Source organism: Mustela putorius, unplaced genomic scaffold, assembly GCF_011764305.1.
Source record: "Mustela putorius furo isolate JIRA1106 unplaced genomic scaffold, ASM1176430v1.1 tig00003845_pilon_pilon_pilon, whole genome shotgun sequence".
Lineage (NCBI taxonomy): Eukaryota > Metazoa > Chordata > Mammalia > Carnivora > Mustelidae > Mustela > Mustela putorius.
In genome coordinates, this window is record NW_025421998.1 from 83,412,001 (window position 1) to 83,425,769 (window position 13,769).

At 56.9% G+C, this 13,769-nt stretch overlaps 1 protein-coding gene across 1 annotated transcript; it reads right to left on the minus strand.

Annotated features, from left to right (window-relative positions):
- Positions 1–466: 466 nt before the first annotated feature.
- Positions 467–11,385, minus strand: PRRT4 (proline rich transmembrane protein 4). The gene is made up of 5 exons (XM_045062955.1): positions 11,077–11,385; positions 9,014–9,738; positions 8,824–8,928; positions 8,425–8,544; positions 467–2,834 (listed from the first exon to the last, which is right to left on the minus strand). The coding sequence occupies exons 2-5, from the start codon at positions 9,663–9,665 to the stop codon at positions 1,009–1,011; spliced, it is 2,703 nt and encodes a 900-aa protein (XP_044918890.1). The 5' UTR covers positions 9,666–9,738; positions 11,077–11,385; the 3' UTR covers positions 467–1,008.
- Between the last annotated feature and the right edge of the window lie 2,384 nt (positions 11,386–13,769).

The window sequence follows — 13,769 nt, forward strand, 5'->3', positions numbered from 1 at the left end:
GCGGAGTAGGTAGTGTCCTCTGTGAGTTCCTCTGGGAACACGGCAGGGGGAGTTGCTGGGGATTCCAGCTCAAAGTGATCAAGCCCTTGATGTGTGTATCAACATTTCCATAGAGGACTTCACCATGGACTCACTCATCCCTAGCCAGCTGTCCCCCACAACCTGCAGCCAGGCTCCTAGGAATGCAGAGGTTTCTACCAATGGGTGTAGAGGTCCCGCCTCACTTCCCAGGGCCTGCTTCTTCTCTGACAAGGCACTTCCCAGAGAGTCAGAGGGTTTTCACAGGGTCGCTCCCAGGGCCCTCACTCATCCCAGCTGTAGGACAACAAGGGTCCTTGCAATCGAGAATACAGGTCACCCAGGTGTGAGATGAAGCCTCCCCACCCAAACAAGGCTTATCTTCCAGTTCTGATGGAATGGCTGCTGCTGTGGGCTGATCTAAGCTTTTCCAAGAAGATTAGACCTTTCTCTGAAAATATTTTATTGATAAATTAACTCTGGAAGCACTCACCTCCCACCCAACTGCTGTGGAGTCTCCTGGATGGGCCATGGACCCTTCTACAGGGAAGGATCATGTGGAGGACAGGGAGTCTCACTCACACAGGAATGGGATTCCTGGGCATGGCACAGGTGGGTGTGGGGACTGAAGCCAGTCTCGAGGTCCTTGGAGGACAGCCCCGCTCACTCAGCACCGGAGTGGGGAGTTGGTGGTCAGGAGTGGAGCACCTTGGAGCTTTATTGCTGGTGAATGCCAAGGCAAGTGGAACCCCTGCCAGCCTAGAATTGCAGCAGAGGGCATCCGTGCCCAGGGCTCCAGGGGAGGTGGCACTAACCCCAATCAAGAGAGCCTGGCTGCTGACCCACCCACCCAGCGACTCCTGGATGGGGAAGAAGCGGGGAGTGGTATCTGAGCCAGGCAGGATTGGGAAAGAGCTACAGTGTGCAGGTCTCAGGCAGAGCAGGCGCCAGGAGGGGGCGTAGGCTGGGGCGGCCAGGGGGCCCGCCTCTTCACAGGTCTATGGTGTCGCTGCCCACACTCAGCTCGTCGATCTGTCGACAGGCGTCCAGGAATTGCTCCTGCAGCAAAGCCTCTGCGGCCTGCAGCTCAGGAGTAGGCTCTGGGGAGTCGCGGGAGGGTGGGGACAGGGCCTGGTAGGAGCCTGAGCCCGGGAGGCTAGGGCTACTCCCCGAGGGTCGCGGGGGACTGAGGACGCAGACCAGCGGACAGCGTGGGGGCCTGTCGGGGCTGGAGCACAGTAGCATGGACGAGCTGTCCCGCGAAAGTCCGCACAGTGAGCCCGAAGAGGCGCTGCTGCCCATGGGCCAGGCCCGGGGAGAAGGGAGCTCCAAGGGCACAGGGGAGCCAGGGGCCTCCTCAGACTTCCCCTTGGGCCCGACCCCCATCTTCGCCACCAGCGAGGTGGTGCGGTAAAGGCCGAGCCCAGGCGCGGTTTCCCCGAAGGCAGGGCCCTGGAAGAGGCCGGGCGTGAGCAGCGCCTCGCTGCAGAGGGCCTCCTCAATGCTGCGCCTCAGGTTGATTGGGGAGGGCGGGCGGAAGTCCACTGTGTAGTCGCTGCAGGGGGAGGAGGCCGGAGAAGGGGCCGGGTTGGCCGCCGCGCCATCGAAGCCCCGGCAGCCGCCTCCCTGGAGCAGGAGGTCGGGGCCAGGTCCTGCCAGGGCGCACAGCTGCAGCAGCTCCGCGTCGCCACGCGCGATGGCGCCACCCAGGGGCTCCTTGTCCGGGGGCCCGGTGACCCAGCCCCCGGGCAGCAGTGGGGCTGCGTGGCCCGGGGACAAGCGGAAGAGCTTGGCCCAGCAGCGCGGCGGCACACGGTGGCTGCTGAGCGCCGGGTAGAGGCCCAGCAGCGCCAATGGGATCGCGACGCCCACCTCGCCCAAGCGCAGGCCTAGCTGGAAGGCCCACCAGGGCCAGGGTCCCTCCAGGCCAGGCTGGCCGCCATAGCCCAAGGCGTGCAGCACCTCGTAGCCCTGCAGGGCTCCGCTCAGCAGCCCGAAGGTACCCGCCACTGGAGCTGTGCGGGCCGCGCGCCGCCAGGATTCGCGCGGGGCGAAGGGGCTGCGCGCCTGCGGGAGCGGGGTGGCGCCCTTGAAGCCCGACCCTCCCAGGGGCGCTCCGGCCCGCCGCCGCCGTCCTCCCCAACAGGAGAGCGCCAGTAGGAGCCCGGAGAGGAGGGCGGCGAGAAAGGCGTGCAGCCCGCGGGAGGCGAGACGCAGAGGCCGCAGCGGGCGGTGGGCTGCGCTCCCGACGGCGGCGGCGGCCGCCAGCCCCAGCCCCAGGAGCAGCAGCGCGGCCAGCCCAGCGGGACACCGCGGCGGGCGCGGCCGGGCCAGCAGCAGGCAGGCCAGGCCCAGGCCGGCAGCCAGGCAGGGCAGCGGAAGGTCCTGCAGCAGCAGCCAGGCGAGCGGGGGCAGCCGATCGCGGTGCCCATAGGCGTCGTAGAAGAGCGGGAAGGCCCGCGTGGTCCCGGCCGAGAGCAGGAGCAGGTCTAGCAGCGCCAGGCAGGGGGTGCCCGGCGGGCAGCGCCAGGGCAAGAGGGCTAGGGCCAGCAGCGCCAGCACGGCCACCAGGCCGAAGAGCGCGCCTACCCCGTACACGTGGGCCTCCCAGGCCAGCCCCCAGCGAGCTCTGGCCTCTGCCCAGTTGGCTTCCAGGGTCAGGAAGAAGAGGGGCAGCGGAGCCACGGGAGGCGGCCCTTCGGGTTCAGGCAGTTCTCCCATGTGGCAGGACCCTGACCCACACTCTGGCTCCACCGAAGGCTTCCCAAGGCTGGCAGGAGAGGAGTCATCTGGGCCAAAGTTGGGGATGGTGGGGTCTGTGGGCAAAGAACATTCGTCTGAGGCAATTGTACAGCCTTCCCCTCCCTTCCCCACAGCCAGTAGCCTGTGTACCAGAGAGTCTTCATAACATCTAGGACACACGTGTCTCCCCCCCCACCAGGGAACCTGATGCAGGATTCGATCCCAGTGGGATCATGACCTGAGCCAAAGGCCAGAGGCTTAACCAACTGAGCCACCAGGTGCCCCACACTTGTCTTTAGTAGAGATTCACCGGTCTCTCATCCCCTTGTCTTCCCCTCCCCATCAAACTCTTCAACTGTCATCCCTCCGGCATCCCTAACCCACCCTTCGCTCTCTGCTGTTTATTTCTGCTCATCACTCTGCGATTCTACTGAAAAGGGGTTTTCTTTTTATATGTATTTTATTTATTTATTTATTTGAGAGAGAGAGTGTGCATACAAGCTGGGGGAGGGGTATTGGGAGAGGAAGAAGCAGACTGCCCGCTGAACAGGCAGCCCCATGTGGGAGTCTATCCCAGGACTCTGGGATCACGACCCCAGCTGAAGGCAGATGTTTAAACGACTGAGCCACCTAGGCGCCCTGAAAAGGGTTTTTCTTAAGAAGCTACAGAATTTTACTGAGGGAACTGGAGAAGGTCCCTCTAGTTCAATCCTCCCACCACAAAGTAAGCTTCATAAGAACAAAGATATCGGTCTGTTCTGCTTACATCTGAATTTCCATGCCCAAAATGGGGCCTGGCTCAGAGCGGGCACTGAGCAGATATTTGTTGAATAAATGAATCCTCTTGTTTCTCCAGTGAAGACACTTAGGCTCTACAGAGAGGCAAAGCGACTTGTCCAAGGTGACAAATCGGCAGATCTCAGAATCCAGATCTGAGTACTGGTCTGAGCCCCTTCTCACAATTCCAGAGTTTTTTCATAAGACTAGTTTGCTTATCTCTCATACTGCACCCCTAACTCCCAATTCCCATGTTGGTGCTGGGAGAAACATCCCCAGCCCTTTTTTCATCTGCTTCCTCCTTCCCCCATCTCTTCAGGAAAAGCCCCTACACTCACATGTGGACACATGCAGCAGCAGGGGGTTGGGGGGACAGTTAAGACACTCCCTTCCCAGCATCTGAAGAGAACACAACCTTTCCTGATCACTGGCCTTCCTGTCTGCCACACCCCCAACCCTTAGCTTACCCATGGCCATGGTCCCCATCCCAACTCAGTCACAAAGTCATTCATCCAAGGCTCTTAAGGTACATAGCCCCTTGAGTTCTCACTCCACTTTACAGAAGTTGACATTGAAATGGACTCCCCTGGGTCTCGAGGCTACCCTTGAACTCTCCAGAAGGAATTACTGGGGTGAGCACAGCGGGATAGATGCCTTCTTAGTGAATGAGCTCCTCAGGTGCTCTATGATTTGCTAACTTAAGCTCCCAGCCCTGGTGTGGGCTCCAAGACCTTCCCCACATCCCTTCGGAAAAGGGAAGTCACAGGGCACCAGAGGTGGCTCAGTCAGTTGGGTGTCTGACTCTTGGTTTCTGCTTGGGTCATGATCTTGGAGTCATGGGATTGAGTCTGCTTGAGATTCTCTCTCCTCTGCCCCTCCACCACACACGCTCACTCTCTCTCTCTCTCTCTCTCTCTCTGCCTGCTCTCTCTCTAAAATAAATACATACATCTTTAAAGGTAGGGGAGGGGGGAGTCAAGTAAAAGAGGATGAGGAGTAAGATCCCTAATTTACTTTCCTGGAGCAAGAGAAGAGCTAAAAAGAGATCCAAGGATTCTTCCCATGGCCAGGCAGCAAAGGAAGATGCTTCCGGCTCAACCTCTCCCTCCTCCACCTAGCAAGCTCAGCAGATCTGCAGCTGCAAAGGAGTATGAAGGGAGAAAGATGGCGGGGAAGAATGGAGACACCCTGGTGAGGGTGGGGAGGGGCACAGAAGGCAGACATAGGATGAGGAAGGGAGGGTCTCCTGACAGCGAGACTCCTACCCCAACGGCCTGGCCGCACTCCTGCCTGGTGTCAGGCACACACTACAGGAAGACCCCAGATGCACTCCTCACCCAGATCATGCCAGTTCCTGCTAGGAGCATGCAAAACAGCAATCCCCAGTACCAGACAAAGGGGTGTGGAGGGGTGTGCAGAAAGCGGCTCTGGAGAGAAGGGGGGAAGACAGAATCAGACATCTGGGGAGGGCAGAGAGGGAGCAGCCAAAAAATTAAGTCTACACAGCTCACTGCCTCTTACAAATGGAAGCATGGGCCCTGCTTCCCCTTCCATCGCCTTCCCCAAGTCTGAGATGGGAAGAGTCCCTTCTGCCTAAGGCTGTTAAGAGGATAAATGTTCGACGTGGACAGAGCTCTTCAGAGTGCCTGGTGTGTAATAAGCTTTTGGTATGTGTTTGGTGTTGGTATCATCATTATTAGGTAATGTGTATCACTGATCAATCATCAACTTGTGTTCATGCGACAGTGACTATTTCTGGCCTCAAACTAGTTCTTGATATAATCAACAAAAGATTGTTGTCTCTGGGGGTGCCTGGGTGGCTCAGCCAGTTAAGCGTCTGCTTTCAGCTCAGGTCATGATCCCAGCGTCCTGGGATCAAGCCCTTTGTGGGGGGCTCTCTGCTCAGCGAGGAGTCTCCTTCTCCCTCTGCCTGCTGCTCCCCCTGCTTGTGCTCTGTGTGTGTGTGAAATAAATAAATTAAATCTTTTAAATAAATAAATAAAAGCTTTAAAAAAAAAAAAAACGACTGTTGTTTCTTAGCCCATACTAATCTTGCTTAGAAAGGCAACACATTGTTTCACCTTGTGAACCCTATTTAAAAAACACCCTTTAGTTGGATTGACTACCCCTGAACATTTAAGGAAGACACAGCCATGAGTTAAATGAGGTTCATTCAGCTGGGATAGCTTGTTGATCAGGGGTGGGTATCAGTCTGAGGTTAGCTGCATCAAAAACTTGCAACCCCTCTATCAGCTTCATTCCTTTGCCCCTCTGGAGCTCTGGCCCAACCCACTTCAGCAAAGTGGATGACTTTGCTTGGCTTTTCCTCAGCGTTGGCGGGCTCTGCAGAAAGGCAATGGGACCGTGCCCAGGAGGACTATGGCTAGAGCCAGACTGCCACCCCTCACAGCCTCCTCTGAGCCTCACAGCCTCACTGAGCAGACAAGCACAACTCTCAGAGATCTGCTCTGCCTTGCCTTCTTCCAGCTCCACTTCTTACCCGAGGGCCACAAGAAACCCATCTCTCACCTCTGTCCCCCAAGCACTACGGCAACTAGAACAGATTTTTAATGTGACTAAGAAGCTAGGAATAAAAGAGGAAACCCAGAAAACAGACAAAGCACAGGCAGAGCTAAAGGAGGTGGGCCTGCCCTGTGGACCCAGGGCTGGGCCATATCGTGGATAGGGACAGGCAGAGAAAACCTAGCTTCTTCAGCCTTAGAAGAATCCACTTGATCTCATTCCCCTATCTCCCCACTTGAGGCTTCCCCAGAAGGAGCCCTCAGTCTCCCCCCAGAAGATGGTAAGTTCCTCCGATCCCTCTCCTGAGCAACCCTCTCTTACAAGGTGATCCCCCTCTGGCCCCATGGCCCCTCTTGACCTCAGGGGCAAGAAAGGAGGTAGGATGTCAATGTGAGGGATTGGTGAGGTCATAGCTGGCCAGGGAGGAGTCAGGGAGCAGGGCCTGCTAGATTTATGGAAAAGTCAGGCCTGATTATGTACCAGCTGCCCAGATCAAAGGGCTGGGAAATCACTCTCCCAGTAGAAGTGGTAGCCCATGCAGCTGCCTGGCCCCATTCCTCTTCCCCACCCCCTCCTCTAGGATCATGGAAGATTGATCCTCTCTGTAAGGGTAACTGACATTCGAAATATTTAACCACTAAAAATGGCACAGACGGCAGCCAATCAGAACAGATGTCACCAAGGGTGGTCTAGTAGAGGGGAGGGCAGAGGGGGCTAAGGCCAGTGGGTACTTATCAACCGGGTTGAAAGTCTTTCAATATGTAAATGACCAGCCCAACTTCTCCCACGGTGTACTGGCTGCATACTAGCTGTGCCCCAGGTGATGGGAGCTAATGCAAGAGAAGAGACCTAGATTCAAAGCTTAAACACACCTAGGTTAGAAAGATCCTAGAAGAGACACACAGAGGCTCCCTTTGTCCCCTAACTGCCTCACACTACCCTCTACACATACTGCTGGCTAGAGCAAGGCCCTGGACCTTCTGGCCAAGGGGCCTGTAGCACTCCTGGGTTTATCTGAGAGAAAGAGCCAGGAAGTGGCTGAGTTCCTGCAGCCATCAGTGAGGAGGGGGGAGGGGTGGGGCAGTGAGCTGGGCTTCCTCTGATACTGTCCAGACTCATTAAACCTGCCTGGCCAGCACTGTCACCAAGGCTGACAGACTGCCAGCCAGCATCCTTCCCCAGGGACCACAGAGCCCCCCCCCACCCCGAGCAGATCCGGTCACTACTACACACTGGGCTGAGGGGGGAAGGGTCAGCAGCTCCCCCCGCCCCCCCCCAAACACAAGCCCAGGAGTACAGCGACTGCTTGGGAGGGAGCTAGAGTCAGGTTCTGTGTTAAGTCTGGAACTGGAAGAAGCTAGGAGATCAGCGGTTTCCACTGCTGAGCTGGTTCCTACTGTGAAGTGGCCAGAGAGGCTTCGCAACAGTATAAAGGCTTTGCAGAACAAAACTGGGCCTAGTGGTCCTCTACATGGCTCCCTTGGCCTCACCTACTAGAGACTCTCCCTGAGTGTGCCCCCTGCCCTGTGGGTTGGGCTGGTTGGCCTTGGGGCCAAGGGTACGGTGTTAGGTAGGGTCTGGAAGTGAACTTGGGAAAAACCAAGGTTAACAGCTCACCCTTAATAAACTTCTACTTCATGCCCAGCCTCCTGCCAGGAGCTTGCATTATCTGGAAGCTTCATGATAACAAGATAGGTACTAATATTAAACCCTAGGTAGATGAGAAAATTCAGCCTTGGGAAGGTTAAATAACTTGCCCAAATTCACCCAGCCAGTTAGTAAGTGAACTGGGATTCCAAACCAAGTCTCAAGATTCCAGAGGCCCTGCTCTTTCCCCTGCATCACCAGCTGTCCATGCACATATTCGGAAAGGTTTCCTTGAATAAAGATGGCATCTGTCTATTCAAAGTCTTGTCTTCAATGTCTTCCCAATGAGGGGCCCAGCTCTGTTCCTAACTGACAACATGTCCTGTCAGATCAGACAGCAAAGGAGAGAGCCCCCAAGGTGGAGGGAGCAGGGTGGAAAGGCAGGCCAGGCAGACTGGCGTGAAGGGTGAAGTTGGTACTGAGGCTGTGGGAACCAGGAGGGAGTTCCTGTATCTGTCTGCCTCTCATACATCTGTCTACATCCTGCTTTGCCTGGGATTACAAATCTCTCAGAGGACTGTTACTTAACTCTGTGTGGGACTGCCCCCAGTGACACTTGTTCTCAGACCGTTAATATATATCTCCATGGTGGTGATGAAGAGAATGGTGATTATGATGATGAGGACAAGGAAAGAAAAGAGTCCCAGAATGCAGATGAGTGGCTAGCACGGAGTAAGTGCTAAATAATCGTCAAGTTCAAATGAATCAGACACTTACCTACTGAGGCTGTTGCCATCGTGGCAGAGTTTAAGGAGGCGGCTGGGTCCCACGGGCCTGTGCTTGGGAGCTTTCTCTCCAGGGGGGATGGGGGCGGGGACAGAGTGGTGCCAAAGAACCCTGCAAAGGGAGCATGTGGGGTTCAAGGGCCATCCTACCAGCCAGCCTTGGCCTCTGGGGCTTTGGAGAAAATCCTGTCCTTCCCCCAGGGCTTACGCTGAGAGAGCCAATGTACACCAAACAGGCATTTCCCCATGGGAGCAGTGGCCCGTGTCCCAGGCCCTGGGAGCAGCAACACAGAGTCAAAAGAGAAAGGGAGGTGCGGATTAGGCCCACAGCACAGTGCCTGGCACATAGGAGTGTTCCCTAAGTTTTTGTTGCAGTGAAATCAACACTCACCTGGAGAATCTGAAACTCTAGACGCAGAGCTTAGGGACGGAGTTGGGCCTGGAGGGCTTGGGCCTGAGAAGTTCCGCAGTGGGGACAAAGTAGTGCCAAAGAAGCCTGCAAAAGGAGCCCAGGCTGAAGCTTCCTCCTACCTGCCAGGCTGCCCAGCAGGGACTCTCCTCCAGATGGGGTGGGTACTCACCAAATGGTCCCAGGCGCCCTGCAATCTCTGCCAGACTGGCCCGCAGGCTGGGCAGCAGGGGCAGGGTCCGATGCCCAAGCGTGGGGGCTGCGCCTGCCCTCAGCGCCATGTCAAACTTCAGCTCCAGCTCACTCTGGCGGAGCCTGGGAGCACTGGACAGAGGTGCTGTGGCTGTCAGAGCAGTGTCCCAGGTCACAGTGCCCATCCTGGGCTGATAGGGAGCAGTGGGCCGGTCAGTGGGCCCAGAGAGGGGGGAGGTGGACTCTGGAGACAGGGAGGAGGCCCAGGGAGTAGAGCTGCCTTCAGCAGAGCCCCACTCTGGGGGGGAGTTCCCAAGAGAGCCCACCAGCAGTTCCCAAAGGGGATCAGTCCTCAGCCCACTGGCCACCTCTTCCTCCGGCTCCCGGCTTGGCCCAGGAGAGAGTGGCTGGGTCTCCGTGACTGAGATCCCCCAGGCGGCAGCAGGTCCCCGAAGGTGGAATTTGAAGTTCAGTCCCAGGTTGAGAGACAGCATAGAGGCCTCACTCTGAGGTGGTGGGGTCAGAGTGGTGAGAGGGACACCTGGGACGGAGGAGGCAGGCTGGGGGCCCACTGGAACAGCAAGCAGGACCCAGCAGAACAGCCCCAGCCCCAGGCAGCCCTGCCCTGCCATGGCCCCACCTGGCCTCAGGTGGCCACAGTGGGCAGGGTGCTCAGTTCTTCGGCACTTTTTGAGCCCAAAGGTCCTGGAGAGAGGAGAGGCGCTGTGAGCCCTGGCTGCCTGGGGTCGGATGCCCCCCGGAGAGAGACTGCTGATCACCAAGGAGCAGGTGGTGGGGGCAGGACGCAAAGGGCTCTGCCCAGGGGGAGTTGCCAGCTCCTTCCTCCATTCAGGCCCCAGACCACATGTCTCACCGGCAGCCCTCCTTCTCTTCCAGCTAAAGCCCCTTTCCCTAAACCCCTGCCTCCCCTACCTGCTCACTCTGGGGACTGGGGTCTGAAGGAGACCAGCTGCCCCTATCCTCTCCCAACAGCTGAGGGGGTGGACTCAGGTTCCCAGACTCAGATCACTTCCTTTCCTCACTTCTCTCCACCACCCCCCACCTCCAACACCACCCCCCCACCCCCCCCCACCTTCAGATATTTACTGAGGCCTACTATGTGCAACTGGCAATCTGGCAACTCCCCCTGGGCAGAGCCCTTCTGCTGATACAACTGTGAACAAGCAAACCCTCACAGAGGAACGTGGCCTGCTTCCACCCCCACTCCGCTCCAACCTAAGGTGCTGGCCCTCTGTCTCCCACTCAGACCCCAGGGAATGCAGTCCCCGGGAGGGGCAAAGCACAGCGCTGGGTGATCTGGCCCAGCGGGAAAAGGCAGCCAGCCAGGCTCCAGCCAGAGAAGCAGGGTGGGCTGGTCTGGCAGAAGCTGGCCCATGCAGCCTGCCCCCTTTTTCCTGGGGCTTGGCCCTGCTCCCTTCCCCTTAACCCTAGAAGTATTGGGGGGAGGGGCCTCTTGGCCATCGAGGGCTTCCTGGGGATGATGGCCAGGCAGGCAAGCCCCGCGCGGGGCTGCTGCAGTGGAGTCCGACCTCCCCCCTGAACACCCCCTCCACGCACACGCATCTGGTGGGGGAAGGGGAGGGTAAGCCAGGGGCACACGTGCACCCGGCACCCTTACATCACACACACAGCCACACCTAGCACCCGAGACACACTCACCCACTCACCCTTCACACACCCTGCACACACACACGTGTACACACACACACATCCGATTCTGCCGAGCCCCCTCCCTCTTACTCGGGTTCAGATCCAAGCTCTGTGAGCTCCCAGCCTTCTCTCTCTCTCTCTCTCTCTCTCACACACACACACACACACACACACGCCCCTCACAGACACGCACAGTATAGACAGTCACACGGAGGCACACACACCCCTACACACACCTTCACACACTCCGTACAGACACATCACACACCTTCGTCGCCCTACACACCCACCCACCCCTCGAAGGCTCGCTGGCTCTCTCGCTCCCGCTGGCTCTCACTCTCTCCCTCTCTCCCCCTGCCCGGCCCCGCCGACCTGCTCCTCCGGCTCCCTCCCGCAGGCGGGTCTCCTCTGCCAAGTCCCCCGAGAACCGAAGGTCGCGGCGGCCCAGGCGCTCAGCTGGACAACGCTCCGGCGACTGTCGCCGGTTCTCTCGGTCGCGCCCGACGACCCCCTCGGCACGTCCCGGCGACCGCGGCTACGCCGCCACGCCGCCCCGGTCTGGCCCGCAGCGCTGTCCCCCGCGGCCGGCCGGGTCCGGCTCGCAGCCCCGCACTCCCTCCCCGCGGCGCCGCCTCCTGGCTGCGCGCCCCGCTCCCCGGCAGAGGCGCCCGCGCCGGGCTCCGCGGCAGCCGCGCTCTGACCGCCCGCCCTCCCTCCCCGCCTGCCTCCCTCCCGCCCGCCCCTCCCTCCCTCTCCCCTCCCCCTCCCACCCGCGGCCCGCCCCCCACCCGGGCAGGCGGCGGGCGCGCACCGCGGCGCCCCGCGCCGCCGCCTCTGTGCTCGTCGCCCCGACGCGCGCTCATTCACCCCGCGCTGCCCATCCGCCGCGGGTGCGGGCGTCTCGCTCGCAGCTGGGCACAGGCAGCCGCGCACTCCCTTGGCGGCCGGTCACGCGCATCCACGCGCCCTCCTTCCTTGGGAAACACAGCCGTGGGCCGGAGTCCCGCGCGCGCACACGCCTGCACACACCCGCGCGCGCGCGCGACCCCGGCAGCTGGCCCCGGGACGGCACCCTAGGCAAGAAGAGCCGCCGTGAGCAGAAGTGTAATGGCTCATTAGTCCTCTCCACAGTCCTCTGGGTGTCCACATTTCACAGGTAGGTAAAGTGAGGCTCGGAGAAGTCCCAAATTTGCCCAAGATTACGCAGCTTGGCAGGGACTTGTACCCAGTCTATGTGCTGCCCGCTCCACAACCTGGTGGCTTCCAACAGTTGTACCGCTACGCGGGAGGGCCTGCAACACTTCACAGTTGAACTGCAGAATACCCATCAGTGTGTAACTTTTTTTTTTTTTTAAACTAAAACTGATCTTTCAAAAATACTCAGAGTTTCAGAAATGTCTGCCAGGAAGAATGAATGGTGATCTTCAGCTGCGTGTGAGAGGTGGATTATAACCTGTCTCCAGGAACAGAGGAATCAAAGAATGTGCAGCTTCAGGAATATAGGAGAGCCCAGACCAAGGCTAACCCGGGGTTAAAGATGACAAAGGAGCAGGGAGGTCACTGTGGATACTCTATGGACCCTGTTGGGCTGTCCCAGTGACTGGTTTAAGTGGTTCCAGCTCATCTGTGTTATCTCAAATCTCTAAATCCCTTCAAGCGTTCCTACAAAAATGCTGATATTTAAACGTATAGGGAGAACATAAGACAGGAAGCTCCCCCAGATAAATCTGTCCCTCAAAATCTAGACACCCTGCTGTGTGCCAAGCTTCGTGCTAGATGCTTTAGGAATATCCTCACTTATTCCTCATCACAAGCCACAGAGAGAAAAATTATTGTCACTGAGTGATGGCGTTGGATGTACCTCTGACCCCGGCTCCATCTTCACCTTTCTTGCTGCTCTGTGAAGTTGGGGGTAGCTGTGTTGAAAGAGTTACTGAGGGCAGATTCTGTCTCAGTCACAGAGAGTTTGCAAAAGGGGCTCACAGAGTCGTAGAAATTTCACGTAGAGAGATGCCCTGGGTAAGGGCTCAGTGAATATCAGATAAGTGAATAATGACACCAACAAAAAAAAAAAAAGATGAATTCTGGGCTCCAAGTGGGCAGTGGAATCTGTTTCAGAAAGGCATCAAGGATTCATCTTTTTTTTTTTTTTTAAATCACAGAATTCCTTCAACTGATGTAAGATAAAATCAGGCAACAACTGATCCTCTCTCCTGGGAGTGTCAATGATGAACTCTGGTATGTATTCTGGGTCCCTAAACAAAACATTACAAAGGGCATTCCTGGGATGCACCCTCCGGGATCACTATAGGATCTCTCTCCTAGTAGGGAACTCCCTCAAATCCTCTAGGGGCTGCCTGAAGCCTGCTTATTGGGACCCAGCCTCTGGTTTTCTCTCATATACTTAATAAGCATTATCCTGCTAGAGACATTTCTCTTGAATTCTCCTCATAGAAAGGCTCATTTCCTGCTAATCGTGTTCACTTAAAGACTTTAAATGGGAAACCAGAAATAAACATACCCCAGTACATTAAAACAGCAATCTTCCATGACCACGTAGAGTTAGTTATTCCCAGGGATTATATATATTTTTAAATATATTGGAAAGGGGAGTTAGGGTTCTGAATTAAGATGATGATTAAATACGTATATCTAATTTCACTTCCTCCTAAAACCCCACTAAACAACTTCAATAAAGAGATTTTGAAATCAAGAGATAAATCCTCAAGGATGGAGAAAACAGGAAAACAGACAACAGCCACAGAATTTTTGAAGCAGGATGGCAAACGGCCATGCGGTTACTGACTTATCAGCCCTGAGGAAAAAAAGACATCTCAACTGGCAGTGGGGAAAATGGAGAGCCGATTTGATTTACACTGCAGGGTTCTCAGAAGACATAGGAACTGGCAAGCCAAGGGCCCTCTGGAACTGTGGAAGAGGTTGTTAAGATTAGGGCTAGGATAAAAAGCAGTTAGATCTCTAGGTTTCTACCCTAACTCCAAGCCAGTGGACTACAAGTTCCTCGCCCATCCCAGCCCAGAGTCTGGAAGATTTTCCCCTGAGGA

Coding starts and splice junctions, on each gene's coding strand:
- PRRT4 (XM_045062955.1), bottom strand. CDS start 9,665: ATGGCAGGGCAGGGCTGCCTGGGGCTGGGGCTGTTCTGCTGGGTCCTG. Junction 8,929..9,013: donor AGGGCGCCTGGGACCATTTG/GTGAGTACCCAC, acceptor CTCCTTTTGCAG/GCTTCTTTGGCACTACTTTG. Junction 8,545..8,823: donor TAGAGTTTCAGATTCTCCAG/GTGAGTGTTGAT, acceptor CTCCCTTTGCAG/GGTTCTTTGGCACCACTCTG.